Source organism: Hemicordylus capensis, chromosome 2 (assembly GCF_027244095.1).
Source record: "Hemicordylus capensis ecotype Gifberg chromosome 2, rHemCap1.1.pri, whole genome shotgun sequence".
Taxonomy (NCBI): Eukaryota; Metazoa; Chordata; class Lepidosauria; order Squamata; family Cordylidae; genus Hemicordylus; species Hemicordylus capensis.
Genome location: NC_069658.1, coordinates 143,011,970 through 143,031,010, shown reverse-complemented (window position 1 = coordinate 143,031,010; position 19,041 = coordinate 143,011,970). Strand labels below are relative to the sequence as shown.

General features: G+C 45.5%; 1 protein-coding gene across 3 annotated transcripts in view; it reads right to left on the bottom strand.

Moving 5' to 3' along the window:
- Nucleotides 1–4,964: 4,964 nt before the first annotated feature.
- The window catches only part of FKTN (fukutin), a 32,689-nt gene continuing 18,612 nt past the window's right edge, over nucleotides 4,965–19,041 (bottom strand). For all 3 annotated transcript variants that reach the window (XM_053296064.1, XM_053296066.1, XM_053296065.1), the window contains exons 8-10: nucleotides 11,453–11,586; nucleotides 8,935–9,062; nucleotides 4,965–7,088 (exon numbers count right to left, since the gene is read on the bottom strand). In XM_053296064.1, coding sequence (XP_053152039.1) covers nucleotides 6,875–7,088; nucleotides 8,935–9,062; nucleotides 11,453–11,586 — 476 coding nt within the window. In that variant the 3' untranslated portion in view covers nucleotides 4,965–6,874. The remainder of the gene's footprint in view (nucleotides 7,089–8,934; nucleotides 9,063–11,452; nucleotides 11,587–19,041) is intronic.

Sequence of the window (19,041 nt, the reverse complement as noted above, 5' to 3'; positions counted from 1 at the left end):
GGGTAAAAGGGTGGCCTCTCCCTGGCAATAACTTTCGAAGTGCTCCTCCTCTGTCTGACCACTTTGAAGCTAAAACAATTCCAGCAGGGGACAGGAAATTTTGGGTTGGAAGAAACACGTCTCCCTCCAACTCGACTTTCACCATCCATCTCTCCAAGGCTCCAAAGACAGAGGCAGCACCCAAGCAACTGAAAGTGTCCCTGGAGAAGGGAAGCAATTCAATGCCTGCCATGTGCCCCACTTCCCTCGATCCCGCACTTCACAATCAAAGGGCAATATGCTCCTTTATTATCCCCACCCTGCTCCAGTGAGTCAGGCTTAGAGTGCTAGAGGAGCAGCTCCCCAGAGGGACGGCAGTGTGTGCTCTTAATAGCGGGGCTTGGCACGCACATGGGAGAAGAAAAGGTTCTCCACTTCTGGTTTCTTTCCTCCCGCCGCTGCATCACCTCACAAGTCTCCCACTTTTTGCATCTGGGGAAGAAAGGAGGCTGAGCCCCTCCCACTAGGCATTGCAGACCCCTCCCCATCACCGAGCCCCAGAGCTGTCAAAGCGGGGCAGAGGAGAGTCATGTCCAAAAGCAGAGGGACAGTGGCGCCCCTCGCCTCACCCCGCTGCCCTGGCCCAGGATAAAAGGGATTTGGCCCTGCTTTGGCTTTCAAGTTTATCCACCCGGGGAAGCCTCATAATGCACCAGATCAGTCCAAAATGCCTGGAGGGAGGCAGCTGTTATTGCTGCTGCTCCAAGGCAAAAGGTGCGCACCAGAGGCACACACAGGCAGGCAGCTATGTGCATGCAGGGGGCTTGTCTTGCACCTCTCCAGAGTCCAGACTCAGTCGAGGTTGAAGCCAGCTCGAGGTGTGGAGAGTGAACAAGGCACCTGCTGCTGCCACCGCACACAAGTCCCTGATGAAGCCAGCAAAGCGTTCTAGCCAGCACCGTCCTTAGGGAGGTGCAACTGGGGCAACTGCCCCAAGCCCTGTGCCTGCACAGGCCTTGCTCTGGGCACAATGCAGTGCAGCCTGCCCTCCTCTCTCCCACAATCCCAGCTAATTATCTTTCCCTGCAGTCCAGCTGGAGCCAATCTTTTTTGTCTGTGTGCAGCTTGAAAGGCTCCCAGGCCAACTGCTAGAGCTCTGCCTCTCAGCAGTACGGTGGCTGGGTGGCTGGGTGGGGCTTCCAGAGAGGCCTCCATGCAGTCCTCACTGAAGCCTGAAGCTCAGGAAAGAAGCAAGCAAGCAGGCTGGCAGGCAGAGAATGTCCAGCACCAGAGCTCTCTGCAGATCCCCAGCCCAGCCCAGCCTTAGTAATGGAGATATGATGTGATTTCCTTTTTGTGGTTATGTCCACCCACCCTTGAATATTTAGGGATTGGCTTGCCATAAGGACTTTGGTACTGAGCATAGATATAGGGCACGGTGGGAGGAATGTGTATATTTAAATTGAAGTGGATTGGACTAATTGTTGGTTTTTAATCCCCCCCCCTTTAATTGAAAAAAACCCATCCAAAAAGTCCTATAAGTGGCTTGCTTCATGGCAGAAAATGACAAAAATGTCTGGAACTGAAGCCCCCCGCCACCGCCTTAGACCATCATTCCTCCCCCCTATGGAAGAATCTGCCCTTTCCCTTCATAAAAAAAGGGTAAAATACCCCCCTTTCTGCCCCAGCATTGAGATCACCTGTCCTGGAATGACTTGGCAAAGGGCTTCGGTATTGAGCAGAGATGTAGGGCAGGGTGGGAGGAATATGTATATTTAAATTGAAGTGGATGGGACAAATTGTTGGTTTAAAAAAGAAAAACCATCCAAAAAGTCCAAGAAGTGGCTTGTTTTATGGCAGAAATATACAAAAGCTTCTGAAACAAACAATATATTGTTTGTTTGTTTATGAATGCACTATGCTCAAGTTGACTTGCAACCCAGAAGGTCTGTGAAGCATGTGTTGTGCTTTTTATTTTTATTTCTTTAGAAATACATTATATGTCCAAGCTGTTTGGACATGTCTAAAAACCTCACTCACACTACTTACACTGTATGTCATCAATCAGTACGATTCTATAACTAGCTGATCCTGCACAGAGCATCTGTGCAGTTGTGCACTGAGCCTGTGGCATCCCCCTGCAGCGCTCTCGCTGGCTCGCTCTCCCCCCCGCAGCTCGCTGGCTCGCTCTCCCCCCCCCCGCAGCTCGCTGGCTCGCTCTCCCCCCCCAGCTCTCTGGCTCACTCCCCCCCCGCAGCTCGCTGGCTCACTCTCCCCCCCCCACAGCTCGCCCATCTAATCCAACATCCTGTTTCACACAGTGGCCCACCAGATGCCGCTGGGATCCCACAGGCAGGAGTTGAGGGCATGGCCTCTCTCTTGCTGTTACTCCTCTGCAACTGGTATTCAGAAGCATCCTGCCTCTGAGGCTGGAGGTGGCCTATGGCCCTCCAATTAGTAGCCATTGATAGACCTCTCCTCCATGAAGTTATCTAAACCCCTCTTAAAGCCATACAGGTTGTTGGTTGTCATCATCTTATGGCAGAGACTTCCACAAGTTGATTATGTGTTGTGTGAAAAAGTACCACCATTTGTTGGTCCTAAATCTCATGGCAATCAATTTCATGGGATGACCCCTGGTTCTAGTGTTATGTGAGAGAGGAAAGAATTTCTCTCAATCCACTTTATCCACACCATGCATAATTTTATAGACCTCTATCATGTCTCCCAACAGCCATCTTTTTTCTAAACATTATCCTGCACATGTAAGAGAAACACCGATGGAAGTGGAATAAGGTATTACTAATTATCTCCCCCTCTTCCTCCTAACTCTAAATCTGCACTCTAGGTCCTTTTCTCTGGCAAGCCTTAAACTGATTGCAGTTCGGACCTTTAAGCTAAAATGCCTCTTTGTGAGTCTCTAGTTGATATTGCTAATCAAGTTTTATTGCTCTTCACATCCTCCTGTTTTTCATTTCTTGTACCCCTAAAACCCTCAAATAAATCTGAATTTTCTTTTGCATCTTACTTCAGACTCCATTTTCCAAACCAAAGCCTTTGCACAAGTTTATTCTGTAGTGAACTGTTCTCTTGAGCTAAGCTGATTCCCCACATTTGCCCAAAACGCCCCATTTGAGTGTTTAGCGAGCACTCTGGAACAGTCTCATTAACACAAGGTGGGGTGAGGTGAGGAGCTCGAAGGGAGGTTGTAGGTAACACAAGGTGCGAGTGAGGCTGAAGGCGAGGCGAGGCTGGAGACCAGGTGAGATGAGAGAGGCACAGTGAGGTGGGAGGCTGGAAGTGAGGCGAGGTAGGGCCTCGAGACGAGACAGGACAAGGAGTGGTAGGACCTTGAGGTGAGGTAGGGCAAGGCGGAGTCTCGAGGCAGAGTTTCGAGGTGGGGGTGGGGAGAGGCCAGTCTCACTTCCCACCTTGCATCACTTACAGCCTCCCTTCAGGCCTCTTATCTCACCATGCCTTGCCTCTATACTCCTTTCTCCCCTCGCTTCCAGCCTCGTCTCTAGCCTAGCTCAGCTCCAATGGTTCACCATTCAAGGTGGGGAAAAGGAGTGGAGGAGAAGTTATATTATTATGGTTTCCCTCCCCCTGCATTGTCATCTTTGGGCTATGACAATGCCAGATTCAAAATAAGGTAAAGGATCTATGACATGAAGCGCCAAACAGATCAGGGCTCCATCCCGGCTGATGTTTATTTGGGCAATCAAATTAAGAGCTTTACCCCTGCCAACTATTTGAAAGAGGTAACAGCTCCAAAGTATCGTAGAACTCTGACATTGGCCCGTTGTAACACTTTGGGCACTGCAGTGTTGGAAGGAAGGTACCAAGGAATTCCTTACGAAGAGCGTGTCTGTCCCTGTGGCTCTGGTGAGATCGAAACGACAGCGCAGGCACTCTTGTACTGTCAATATTATCGAGATATCCAACATAAGCTTATTTCTCCAGACATTATCTTATATCCAGGCTTTACTGACACTTTTTGTTTGAATGTTCTTTTAGCAGATCAGAACAAAGTTAGGTCTTATAAATGTTGCCAAGTTTTGTCTTATTGCAAATAAAGTTTGGTTAGAGCTTATCAGTAGCAAATATCTGTGTAATCTATTTCTACTTGGCTTTAAATGTAGAATCTGGTTGCTTTGCTAATTACAGCAAGTTCTCATCATCACTCGCACGAAGAAGCAGGTATTTAAAACCAAGACACATTAGTATGCCTTATCACCTCTTAAGAATTACTAGCCCTCATTGCCTTAGATTATTATTATTTACATTTTATATCCCTTTCTTCCTCCAAAGAGCCCAGAGTGGTGTACTACATACTTAGGTTTCTCCTCACAACAATCCTGTGAAGTAGGTGAGGCTGAGAGAGAAGTGACTGGCCCAGAGTCACCCAGCTAGTATCATGGCTGAATGGGGATATGAACTTGGGTCTCCCCGGTCCTAGTCCGGCACTCTAACCACTACACCACGCTGGCTCTCTTATGTAAGGTGTCACCTACATACCTAGCCAAGCAATTAACTGGCCAGCAAGCCTCCAGTGAACAGGGCAGGGGGAAAGAGTCATAACAGCTCATCCACAGGAGGGTTTTTCTGTTTTGTGCCTTTTCAATGACACAGTCACAATCGCCTACTTCAGTGTTCTAAATTGTTTCCTATTTCTCCCAATTTATTTTTCTTCCCTAAAGAAAATACATGGAGAGGCTAGAAAACTTTCACCTGACATTGTTAAGAGGTGAAAAGGCAGAAACACCATTGGAGAGAGACAACCCAATAAATGATGGTGGCTGGAAGAAAGGACAAGGCCTGCTCCCCACCCCCAGGTTTCTTATACTATATCAAGAGTTGAAAGCTCATCTTTATGGAAAGAACTGAGGCAGCAGTGCCCAAGCTGACGCCTAGCCTGCACATGCGCCAATTTATGTAGTTGCATGATGGCCAACTTACTTTAAGAAAAAATATTCCAGGATCAGTTATTTTTTAAATTTTATTTAACATATTTATATACTGCCCAAAACCTGTCTCTGGGCGGTTTACAATTAAACAGTACACATTTAAACAAAATCAAAATATTAAAATAATTTAAGATTTAAAATTTAACACAATGGTAAAAACTCGGAGTCCAATTAAAAGTTTGGGTGAACAAATGTGTCTTAACTTCCTTTTAAAAGGTTGTACCATTCCCAGCTGACCGGGGCTGCAAGTAAGTATGCAGCAGCCCCGTGCCAGTGTTTTTGCAAGAGTGCCGGGGGGGGGCATGGGCACCCTCCCTGCTCCTTAAAAAGGTAACCCACCCCCCACCTCCCAGGAGTGCACAAACCCGTTCGTGCATATCCTTATGAGCAGTACTTGGCAAAGTACCCTTCATTTTTGCTTAGGCTTATGGATAGGTGGAGATTATTCTTGACTTTGGCGAGCTGTCTCAACAACAGAGTTTCAAAATGGCTGCCTAGTGTAACATTTCCCCTTCGTTGGTTCTTTTGTATAGTTTTTCTTTCATGTGCCTCTGTCCTCAGCTTTAGAAAATTGTCCTTGGTATGAAAATTTGAAACACACCAATTTTTGTGTTATACTGACAACAAAATGCCCCAACACAACAGTTAATACATCCTTTATAGGAACTTCTTAGCAAAATGAAGAAAGCATCTCAAGACTAAAAACCGCTTCTGAGTGAGGGGCAGGTGAAACAGCAGTCCCAAATACATTCTCGGCCAGGGGTGTCAAACTCAATTGGGAGGTAGGCCACTTCTTGTACTACAGCTAGTAGCAACTTTTAAAGGTACCTCTCGGGCCCCCTCCTGCACTGTCCTCAGGCCCCCACTGGCCCCTGAAACAACAGAATGTTCCAGGTCAGAATAGGGTTGTTCTGAGCCTGGAACATGCCTTTTATTTAAAGGGCATTCTATTCTGGACGCGGAACAGCCTATTCCAAGTCAGAGTGTTCCACCCTCTGAATGTTCTGCACAGCTCTAATGGCTGCTTCTTGGCTATGGCTTCCTGGCTCCTGCTCAGCAGTGGCAGCAGCAAGGTTGGCAAGGGGGAAGACAGGGGATACAAACTCTCTCACCCCTTCACTTACTCATTCACCCACCTACTCACTCACCCGCCCACCCCCTTCCCTCCCTAGGTTCCTCTCACCTTCAGGCCCCCCACCGACCACCTGGAATGACGAAACATTCTGGGTCAGAATGGAGTTCTATTGCAGCAAGCAGCTCAGCCAGTTGTTCTGACAGAACTTTTCTGCCTGGTGGTTTGGGTTCTGTTCCAAACTCAGAACAGAACATAAAATGTGTTTTGTACACAGATGTACTCTTACCCCTGGACTTCGGGGTCAAGGTCTAGGGCCTCCACACCCCCTGGGGGCCCCCAAACTGCCTTTAGTCTGTCCGGGGTGGTGTGGTTTGTGCCCTCAAGAACCTATGTGTTAAAAATGATGCTTAACTTGCAGCGGGGGCCCACCAAAGGCCTTTAGGTTCAGGCTCCAAAATTACCTACGTGTACCTCTGTTTGTACACACCTCTAGCAGCCATCATCCAGCCTGTCTTCCCCCTGTGGTGGGGTGGCAATGGGCTGTTGGGGGAAAGACAGGGGATGGGGCGGCTGGCAGAGGAAAGGCAAGAGATAGATTATGGCCTCTTCTTGGCCGTGACTTCCTGGCCCCTGCTCAGCAGGGGAAAGACAGGGGCTGGATGATGGCTGCTTCTCAGCCGTGATGGTGATTGGCTTTCTGGCCCCTGCTCGGAGGCTGCAGCAGCAGGGCTGGTGAGAGGGAAGACAGGGGATATGGCTTGGGGGCCGGACAGTGGAGCTCCATGGGCCAGATCTGGCCTGCGATCTGGGAGTTTGACATCCCTGTCCTAGGTGTTTGTGTCTTATAGATAGGTCAGTAGAGTTGAATGACTTCTTCCCATTCATCAATGGGCCAGATCCCATTGGGCTGTACATTGGGTGGCGAGGTCTTCCAGTCCCATGCCTTCACAGGTATCTTCCAGTCTTTTCCATAGTTGGCTTCAATGTACTGGAGGGTTTCACATGGTACTCGTACCCTGAGTTCTATGAACTCGGTCCAACAAAGTGTGAATTTGGAAAACAGGTACCTGTGTAACATAAAAGGACAGAAGGGTTAACACAATGCAGTTAAAAAAAAAAAGCCTTGCCATGCAATGGAGCACAACTTCTTAAGATGCTATCTGGAATAATTGCATACAGACAGCACTGTGTGTGCATTAAAGAAACCTGCATCAACAGCCAAAATTTTGCAACAAGCAAGGCTGATTTCTGCAAAGCGATAAGTTATGCAAATCAAACCATTTCCCATTATTTCTGTCACTTTGGGGGAAAATATTGTGCTTCTGCTAACTATAGGAATAGAAAAGGAACTATACACAGCAATGAAGTCATGGCCTCTGAACACTGGAAATGTCATTCAACAACTCTGACATTTCACTGGAATTGTCAACATACTTCTAAGTACCTTTTCAAAATCATAAGGGCTAGAAATTGGCTTTTTGTTTAAAAAGGACAGAAAGCTGAGATTCATGAAGCCGAATTCTGTAACCTGATTCTGAAGACATTTTTGAACTATATAATTGCTATAAATTGCACCAATAACTACACACCTCTGAACAACATTCTTCTTCCAGGATAAACCAATAATCTCAGGAATGAAAACAAGGCTCTGTGTCAAGTTTTATCACGGGCTTCAAATCTGATCAGTCACATCAGGTTCAACAGCATTCTTAAGATTTGGGCAGAAATATTTTTATGTTGTGAGCCCTTTGGGGACAGGAAGCCACCTTATGTATTCTGTCTCGCTCTCTCATTTAATGTAAACTACTTTGGAAATTTTTGTTGAAAAGCAGTATATAAATAGTAGTAGTAAATAGTAATAACATGCTGCCCCTGGAATCCTGATAGCAGTAGAAGACCATCCATTCTCAGGCAGTGACAGGTCAACATTATTGACCCTTCCAAGATAATTAAGAATTCCTGGGGAATATCATTTGTATTTATGAGGGCAAGCTTGATTCCAGCATTAGAGGGGAAAAATGGTATGGCATTACAGCCAGTGTGGTGTTATAGATAGTGTGCTACACTTGGACTAAGACAACTTATGATCAAATCCTTGCTTTTCCAAGAAGCTTACTGAGTGACTTGGGCAGTCACCATCTGTCAGACTAAGTTGTACACTGGTCAAGGACTGTAATAAAAGTATTTGTTCGTTCGACAAAGCTAAGGCACAGGTTTGTTGTGAAGGTAACATGGGATAACCCCCCCACACACACACACCCCGAACGCCACCCCTGAGTTCTGGGAGGAAGAAAGGGATACAAAATAAACAAAGAATTGCTTCAAGGTTTGTACAGTGACTGTTCTGTTTAGACATGACATTCAACAACTAGCAGAAAGGAAGATACATTTTCCCTCCACAGCCTGGAAACATGCAATCTGCTAGATGCTTCCAGCTCTTCCAAGCATCCGCAGACAGTGCAGCTGTTCTATTCCAGCAGGTTGTCATGGGGGGACTATTCCTCATCTCACCAGCACTGACTCACCAACTTGTAGAGGAAACAGGCAAGGCCCCATGTACAAAGAAATGGCAGGGCATCAGAGCAGCTTGCTTGAAAAAGAGCACATGTTCTTTTTTCTTCAAACAGAGAAAATAAATGACTTCCATCCAATATCTTTCAGAGAAAACCTGCCCACCATTGCTGATCTTCTCAATGAGGAGCCCCTGAGGTACCTCTATGGGATCTCAGGGTTCCCCAAAACAGTTTGGAAAACCAACTGCAGAAGATGCTATTGCTTGATGCCTGGTGGGCTATTACTTGTTATGCTCCCTCCACCAAGACAGCTGCTCTGTGCTCCTTGCTAGGAGCATCTCATCTTACGATGTGTAAGGTAGCTCATTTTCTCCCCCCAGACACTGAGCCCAAATCATACTTGAATTTCTTGCCCGATTTGGCCTGAGTTCCTCCATTCCACACATGGTTGTCCTCTTCATAGAAGAAAAAAATATCAAGTTTCACATCATCTTCTCCCTGAAAGGAGAGCTCCAAGCTGTCTTCCACCTATAAGCAAGACAAAAAGACACCTCAATGAACAAAAATATTGAATGCTACATCTGAATTTGTCACCTTTGCACATGTATCCTCTGTCCCAGTTTGAGAGAAAAGACTCTAGTGGATTTGAAGATATGCAGAGATGCAAGAACCAAATGAACAGAATAAGTCTCACACACACACACACACACACACACACACCGCAAATAACAAGCAACTTTAAAGGCTAATTCACATACACATATTCGTCACTTGATTTCTCCAGCACCAAGCTCATGGCTGCATGTGTGAATCAACAACTCAACTGAAAAACAATGCACTTGAGGTGATATGGAAGCTGCAGCTGAGGTGTTATTAGGGTAGCCTATTCAGAGATGCAAGTTACCACTGATGTTTCCATTATCCAGTGAATATGAGACACACACATCTCAGTCTTAAGTAGAATGGAGAACAGAGTATGCCTGTTCCTGTCAATCTTGGTTAATGGCCATTGAGATTAATTGCAAGTGGAAAGTCACTGCACTCGCATAAGAGGAATTTTGGATAGTATATCTTATTCAGTTCCTTTACATCCTTTCCCAGGTTGATCAAAACTATAATGCCCATGATTTTCAGGCTTTGATGATATTTTCCAAAACATCCAATGGATATTTTCCATTTGCCTTTTGAGGTTTGTATCCCAAGACATGGATGTTTCTAGATAGGACCTCAAAACTCACTAGTACATTTTGTCTCTCAAATGGTAATAGCCGGATGTTTCTAAGTTGGCCACAGCCCCTGGTGGCACAGTGGTAAAACTGCCGCCCTGTAACCAGAAGGTTACAAGTTTGATCCTGACCAGGGGCTCAAGGTTGGCTCAAGGTTGACTCAGCCTTCCATCCTTCCGAGGTCGGTAAAATGAGTACCCAGAATGTTGGGGGGCAATATGCTAATCATTGTAAACCGCTTAGAGAGCTTCCAGCTATAGAGCGGTATATAAATGTAAGTGCTATTGCTATAGCTATAGATGGGATTCATTTGCCAATATACTTTGCGGACACTTTTATACTCAAATGCACATAGACAAAACCATCATGAATTGGATTATTACACAGGAAACTAAATTCATTTCCAGTTCCTAGTGCTTGCCTTTGCAGCTGCAATCATGAGCCCACCTACCAGATGGGAAATTCAGCTCAACTCCTGTCCCCTTTAAACATTACATTTAACACAATGAGACCAGTTTTTCCTTGGGTCCATCCCATGGTGCTAATGTGATGCTTAAAGGCCCACAACCAATGGGCAGGGCTAATTGCACAGCAGCTTCACACAAAACGGTTGCCCCCAATCTCAGTTGGGCAGCAATTGTGCATAAAGAAACTGCACAACTGGTCTGTCCAGGTGGCTGCAGGCCTTTAAACATTACAGCAGAGCTGTGCAAGGAACCCAAGGAAAGTGGCTCCTGCCAGGTCAAGATAATATTGAAAGGGAATCCATTCTACAGAAAACATATACAAGCACGAACATATACAAGCATGAACATGTTAAAAAACATTTCCTTCTCTCTAGTGTTTGTATATAAGAATGCTCATGCCATTGTATTTGTTGAGACACCCAGCATCAACACTCACCAGTACTCCTTTCAGATGAGACTATTCAGGCACAAGCTGAGCACAGAATTCTATACTAACAAAATCCACAACACTGATAACAGATGCACACATGTAAAAGGATCCCTGTCAGTGGGGGCTGGGACACTAAGCATCTGGACGGAAGGTAGGTTTTTCCTTCAGAGCAACTATGTTTCCATGTGAAGCACTGTACATTTCCCTGTTGGGAGTGAAGAGAAATGGACTGATATGGGGAGAAGTGAGGATGTATACTCAGGAACATCAGTGGGGTGACAGCTAAACCAAAAGCAAGTCCACTCCTATCCCTAAGGCCCCGTAGCGAATTCCATTTCTTAGCATGCTACAGTGCAACAGAATGTTGAAAACGCGGTAGCCTTATTCACATGTTCTGTTCAACACTTGTACAATGAGGGTACAGTGTCCACAGATAAAGATCTGTACGCAGATCCACATGTTATGTTGAATACAGGTACAGCAGTACACTTCCTATCTGTATAATGCATTTGAGGGGCCAGTACCCAGATTCACTTTAAAAATGAACCCCACACAGTCATTCACAGAAAGACATGTGCAAGTGTACAGACACCTATACACGAGAACAACATAATGTCTGAATAGGGCTTCTGTAGTGTGCATGCATGTGTGTACACACATCCTGTGAGGACTAGGGTACAAAACATTCTCCCTGTAGAACTTTGTGGTAAATTTGTATTAAAGACACTTTGAAAGCAGGGGTGACCCAAGAGGGGCAAAGTACTAAAGACAAGCATGTGTATACTATCCACCAACCTTGCCAAACTTGTGCTTTAGTGGTAACCCTGCCTTCTGAAATGCTGGGATAATATCTGTCTTGTAGTCTTGAATAAAAATCCCCAAGTCCACATCTTTGCTGTAAGGAATAATATTGCACTGTCTGTACCAACCTAAAAACATGAAAGTTGATCTATTAGCTTTATAGCAAATACTCAAGTAAAGATTATACAGCTCTCAAGTTAGTGCAGTAAGACATCTTCATAAAAATTGACAGACTTCCTCCTTCTGAAAAAGGACCTGTGATCTGGATGATGGGGATTCTACTGCATTTAGTGTTTTATCATTGTTCTTAAATAAAACCTGTTTCAAATATCTACATAATCACATACTTTAAATTCTGAACATACTCCAAATGTTTAGTTTATAGAATCTATCAGTTGTTCCCAATTAAAACACTGAATATATACAACTTATTGATTACATATATTCATCCTCTTTATCAAGAATATAATTTATTAATGTTGGTATTAATGCATAATCCTGAAGTCTGGATAACGGCAGGTTGCTTACCTGTAATGGTAGTTCTTTTGGTGGTCAACTGTACCTTCAAACAAAATAGGCTTCACATGCACACAGTAGCCCCAGTAGGGAACATTCCGTTACATGTTGGTGGTAGCCCCACGCCCCAGGCTAGATGAGAGAAAGGCTATCCCTCTCTTTCAATTCAGGAGTCTGCCCAGCAAAAAATGCAGTGCTCACCTGCAGAGGGAAGGAAGAGTGTGAAGGCACAGTTGACCACCAGAAGAACTACTGTTACAGGTAAGCAACCTGCCATTCTTCAGTGTAGTCACTGTACCTCACACAAAATGGGCACATGCCAAGCTAGCTTCCCTGGTGGAGGGTGCAGGTGAAGAAGGCACATGCATCAGGAGAAGATGAATTACCTGGCCAAAAGCAGTGTGTCCTGTCATGCTTTAGCATCCAATGTATAATGCTTCACAAATATGAACCATGTGGAAGCTGCCTGGCAAACAGAGTCAAGGGGAACATATGAATATAGGAAGCTGCCATATACTGAGTCAGACCCTTGGTCCATCTAGCTCAGTATTGTCTACACTGACTGGCAGTGGCTTCTCCAAGGTTGCAGGCAGGAATCTCTCTCAGCCCTATCTTGGAGAAGCCAGGGAGGGAACTTGAAACCTTCTGCTCTTCCCAGAGCAGCTCCATCCCGAGGGGAATATCTTACAGTGCTCACACATCAAGTCTCCCATTCAGATGCAACCAGGGCAGACCCTGCTTAGCTAAGGGGACAAGTCATGCTTGCTACCACAAGACCAGCTCTCCTCTCCTGGAATGGCTCGGTCGAACGTCACTGAAACAGCTAAGGCACATGTAGAATGCGCCCAAAAGGCCTGTGGCAGCTGTTTATTAGCAAGTTAATAGCCTAGCTTGATAGTGGCCATGATTCATCTAAAAATGGATTGTGCAAAAGCATGGCAGCCATGATTGGCTGGCTTTGCGTCTCCGTAGGTGAGGAAAAGAAAATTAGTGGTGTGGAATGAGGCAGTACGCTTTATGTTGAAGGCCAAGGCCCGATGCACATTCAATGAATGCAATTTCCATTCAGCATCTTAAGAGGGGTTAGGATTAAAAAAAAATATGGAGCAACAACTGTTGAGAATGATGAAATGAGGAAACGATCTTGGGAAAGCATTTCAAATTGGGACGCAAAACAACTTTGTCCTTATGGAAGACGAGTAAGGGGAGCCTGAACAGAGGGCTCTCAGTTCACCCAGCCTGTGGGCACAACTAGAAAAACTATCTTCTATGTGAGGAGATGATGATGATGATTAGGAGATGCAGGTCACACGTGGCAAGGGGTTCCCAAGGGGGAGAGACATTTGGCATGTCCAGATGGAGGTTACCTAAACCTTTCAGGAATGCTCTGACCTGAGAGGGTGAGACCACAGCAACGTAGCCAGAGGAGCAAGCCAGCCATGAGATGGACACATATAGGGGCTATGGAAAGTCCAGACTGCTTCAATTCAAGGAGATAGGACAGAACGTAAGGCTGAGGAGCCTGTGTCAGGTCTATGCCATCCGCTTGGGTGTGGGAAGAAAATCTGTGCCACTTAGCTGAATAGGAGCACCTTGTTGAAGGTTTATGTGAACTGAGGAGCACAGGTGTTATCAATCCTGACCAACATTCAAGATTCTCCACACTGTTTCAGGCTGCATAGATGAGGCTGATCTCGGTCTCTGCGATGTAGAGAAGGAAGAGTCCTCGTGAGTGGAAGGCGTACATATGAGTGGTGGGAGAGGTGGAGTAAGTATGAGAACCAATGTCTCCGAGGCCACAAATGAGTGATGAGGATGCAAGACACTCCATCTTCCTGTATCTTTTGGAAGACTTTCAGGAGGAGTGAGATTGATGGGAACATGTACAGGAAGTTGCAGCCCCAGTGATGGGTGAATGCATCTCCCATCAAAAACATGACCTATCCCTGCTCTGGAGCAGTACCTCCAGCACTATGCATTGTGCTGGGAAGCAAACATGTTGATGGATGGAGTGCCCCACCAGCATGAAGAGAGATTCTGGGGTTAGAGTCCACTCATGAACATAGGCAGAATTCTGACTCAGGGAGTCTGCTAGTACATTGTTCTTCCCATATATATGAATTGCTGAAAGTGTGAGGTGCCACTGAATGGCCTACTCCCAGAAATGGAGGACCAGGGACAATAGAAGGCAAGAGCCCGTTCTACCATATGCCTTCGCCATGGTGTTGTCAGTTTGAATTTGGACTACTGTGTGGCGTATATGTGGACCTAGATGTTGCAGAGCTCTGAGGATCATGAGTAGCTCCAAATAATGTATGTGGCGGCACTTGTCCCTTGGAGACCATGAACCTGGGACACATAAGGTGCCCAGAAGAGCACCCCAACCTAATAGAGAAGTGTCAGTAGTGGTGCAAGTTGAAGGTGTGAGGGAACAGAAGCTCATGGACCCTTAGGAGTTGCACAGGGCAGTCCACCACTTTATGGCTCGACGTAAATGGACAGGTATGATGAGGATCACTGACTGAGATTGTCGATGGTGGTCAAAGGTATCGATGAATGACCACTGAAGAATCTGCATGTGTGCTTGAGTGTATGGCAGCATGGCTGCAGTGGAGACCATGATGCCCAGTAGGTGTTGAATTGTACAGGTAGTTTGTGCCGGATGGGTTAGACATAACATGGTGAAGTTGTGAAGAACGGTAATGCATTCCAGTGGGATAAATACTGCCTCGAGGGTCAAATTGAAGATCCCTAGAAATCAGGGGGTATAGAAGTCTAATAAAATAAAATAAATAAATAAAATTCTATTGTGTATCCTATGCAAATAATAGTTAGGACCCATTGGTCTGAGGTGATATTCTCCCACGCATTCAGATAGGGTCTCAGGCATGTTGCATAAGTGAAGGAGTCATGAGTGCTTGCTGGTTGATGGTTTAGATTGATTGTTATGATTTTCTGAATTAGTACTATCTTTCTCGAAATTGGGAGGTCCTGAAGGACAAAAGGAATGGTTGGTTGGTTGAAAGTAGTTGGAAGGATGAGATGATGTAGCAGAAGAGTGGGAGGATTTGTTACCCCTCGAGAATACCCCATAAGAAATGTTGGAAATGTAATTCACATTTAGGTTCATTTTACCATATGTGGTGGAGTTGTGGTAAAGCTCAACAGTTTTGGAAACAAATTCATATGAAAACTGAACAAATCATAGGTGTTAAGATTCCCTTTCTTACAGAATAGGAATAGGAAGGGATATAGGAAACTGCCATATACTGAGTCAGACCATTGGTCTATCTAGCTCAGTATTGTCTACACTGACTGGCTGTGGCTTCTCCAAGGTTGCAGGCAGGAATCTCTCTCTCAGCCCTATCTTGGAGATGCCAGGGAGGGAACCTGGAACTTTCTGCTCTTCCCAGAGCGGCTTCATCCTGAGGGGAATATCTTGCAGTGCTCACACATCAAGTCTCCCATTCATATGCAACCAGGGCAGACCCTGCTTAGCTATGGGGACAAGTCATGCTTGCTACCACAAGACCAGTCCTGCCAAATTAAACGAATTGTTTTTATATATGACTAGTGATTTGAGGCCTGTTAAATAACGGGCGCTAGTAGAGTTGTGCGCTCCGGGGCCCCCGCCATTCCCCCTTCTGCCGCTGCCAGCCTCCATGCCGCGGCTGGTCTCCCCGGCTGGGCAAGGGCCCCAAGGTCTCTCCCCCGCCCGGTTTCAGTGGCGCTGCCACCTCGGCCAGCTTCCCCCGCCGCCTCTTCCCCCTGCCCGGCTTCGGCGGCGCGGCCAGGCCTCGGCCATGGCTCTGCCGCCGCCTCGGCCAGCTTCCCCCGCCACCTCTTCCCTGGCTTCCCCGGCTTCACGGGGCTTTCCCGGCTTCACAGCGGCCGCTTCTGGCCTTTCCGCGGCCGGGCAAACAACCGCCCAACATGGCCACCTGGTGCTGGTGGTCGTGTCTCCCTCGGCGTGTTCTGGGCATGTGCTCCGCGCATGCCCAGAACAGCCAAGGGAGACACGGACGCAGACACCAGCCTTCTAAGGCACGGACGCACACCTAACCATCTTATTATAGAGGATTACAGTGGCTAGGATTATATATGCTTCTAACTGGCATATTTCAGAAATTCCCTCCTTAAATGATTGGTTTTTGAAAATGTGGGATTATGCTTCCATTTCGAAAGTCTTGGCTTATGTACATGGTATATCTACTGAATCATTCATGTCTGTCTGTGAACCTTTTATAAATTATAATATTCGTTATGGTCAAACTCTGTTCCCATTTTCTTGATTTGATTTATAGTGTTTTTGATATGTAATTTTGCAAATCTTAGGATGATACGGCATGTAGATTTTATAGCTGTTTAAGAGTCTGAAATTTCTTTGTCTTTGTCTTGTTCTTGATTTCTTTACTGATGTAATTAATTAATTAGAATATTGATGTTTTTCATTATAATTTGCTTTATATTGTCTCTATAGTGTTCTGTTCAGTTTCAGTTTCCTTTGGTTTATTTCTTAATTAAAAATTCTTTTTTTTTTAAAAAAAGAGAGAATACCCCACAGGTTGCTGGGAGGTCATAGATCTCACCATCGTTCTCAGTTTTTGTATCCTTTCCATTGTCTTGTCTGTGCTTTCTCCAAAAAGAGCCTGGCCATCAATAGGCAAGTTCTCTATTCTTGTTCCAGGTGCTAAGGTAGTTGAATGCATCCACGCATACTGGGGCAGAGTTACCGCAGCAGACATTGAACGAACCATACAGTCAGTGGCATTGCAAGACATATGGAGGAGCTGTTTGGAAAGGTGACAGGCCTCCTTGCAGTAATCCAAAGCAATATCCCTTTAGACTTGTGGGATGAACTCAAGAAAAAGTGCCATCTTTTCCCATAAAAACAAATTATAACAGGCCATTCAGGCCTGGTAATTTGCAATTTTTAAATGTAATGTAGATGTTAAGTATATACAGCACCCAAGGGCATCTAACTTTCTGCCTTCTCTGTCAGGAAGAGCCCAAAGGATTTTGTTATTTGAACAGGACTGAGCAGCTTCAACTATAACAAAGTTAGGTGTAGGATGATGCAGAAGGAACTGATTATTCCCAGTTTGAACCTTGTAAAAAACTTCCATCTTCCTAGAAGTACGTGGCAACAATGCAAGTTCTCCACAGCAAGCTTTGACAATTGCCATTAAAGCAGAGTTAAGTGTTAGGAGGATAGAATGCGAAGTGTCAGCATCAATTGGCCCAAAAATGGGATCAGGAGAAGATTTAGGAGGTTTGTTAATCTGGATACCTAAAGAGGTAGCCAAACAGTTGACTTCATCAGTGAAGAGCTTCAGGTCCTCTGATGGAGATGGAGGCTTAGGGTTTTCAATTAGATATGAAGATGTGGAACCCGATACTATGTCCTGCAATGTTTCTGCATTTTCCTCCAAGGCATATTCTTCAGCGAGGAATCCGGTGGTACAGGGTCAACATCTGGCTGCTTAGGTGATTGAGTGCCTGGTACCAATTGGGACCAGTTTTTTTCATAAGGCGCACTATATCAGGTGGCGGTGAAAGTGTGGAGGGTGGTAGTGATGTTGGTATTGAAGGAGTTTGTACTGATGAGGCAGGAGCTTTGGGTGGAGTCCTCTTATTTCTTGATCGAGACCAAGACCTGCAGTGTAGAGGAGAGCACAATCAGGACCGAGAGTTTGGATAGCAACGGTCCGATCTCCCAGGATATCAGTGTCAATGTGGAGCCCAAGAGCAATGGTGGAGATACCGTTACTTATCATTTATGCTGTATCTGTTGTCGAAGTAGTCAGCGTAACGATCAGATGAAGAAGATCGGTATGGACGGTAACTATGCTCAGATGGAGAGTTGTCTTGATGTTGATGTTCCTGGCAGTGATACATCAAATCCGATGGTTGATAGTGTTGTGGAGAGTACCGACTGTGAGGAGATTCCTTGAAATGCAGACAGCACCGGTATCAAGTAGGGTCTCTATGGTTCGGAGCAGCTCATCAGTCCGGAGGAGGTCAGTGTCAAGGAGACCAGCTAGGGTTGATGGTATCAGCCTCCGATTTAAATACCTTGGACTCAAGCCATTCTAGGCTTTATTGGTAATATAACATTGTATTTCGCCTGGAAATTAGCCAGTGTAGTTCTTTTAGAACGGGTGTATTATAATCTCTTCGGTTAACCCCAAAGAACAACCAAGCTGATGCATTCTGTACCACCTGTAGTTTCTGGACTACGTAAAAAGACAGCCCAACATTTTTTTAGATTGTGAGCCCTTCGGGGACAGGGGACCATCTTATTTATGTATTTATTTTTCTATGTAAACCGCTTTGAGAACTTTGGTTGAAGAGCGGTATATAAATATTCGTAGTCGTAAGTCGTAACATACAGTGCATTGCAGTAGTCAAATCTGGATGTTACCAGCATATATAAAATTGTTTTGAAATTGTATATCTCCAGAAATGGACACAGCTGGCATATCAGCCAAAGCTGATAGAAAGCCCTTCTGGCCACTGCCTCAACCTGAGAGACCAGGGAGAGGTTTCAGTCCAGAACTACTCCCAGACTTCATACCTGCTCTTTCTGGGGGAGTGTAATCCCAACCAGAACAGGCAGATCTAAGCCACTTCCTAAGTTCCAACCTCCCACAATTAATACCTCGGTCTTGCTTGGATTCAGCCTCAGTTTTTTTTCTCCCCAATCCAGCCCATTACTGCCTCCAGGCAAGCATTTAGGGAAGTTAGGCCATTGCCTGATGGTTGACATGGAGAAATAGATTTGGGACTTATTAGCATATTGATAACACCATGTGCAAAATCCCCCGATGATCTCTCCCAGCTGTTTCATATAGGTGTTAAAAAACACTGGAGACAGAATGGAGCCATGCGGAACACCATACAATAGCTCTCATTTTGAAGAGCAACAAACAAGCAACACCATCTGGAACCTACTGGAGAGGTAGGAGCGGAACCACTGCAAAGCTGTGCCTCTCACTCCCAAACCCTTCAGATGCTCCAGGAGGATACCATGGTTGATGATATCAAAAGCTGCCGAGAGATCCAAA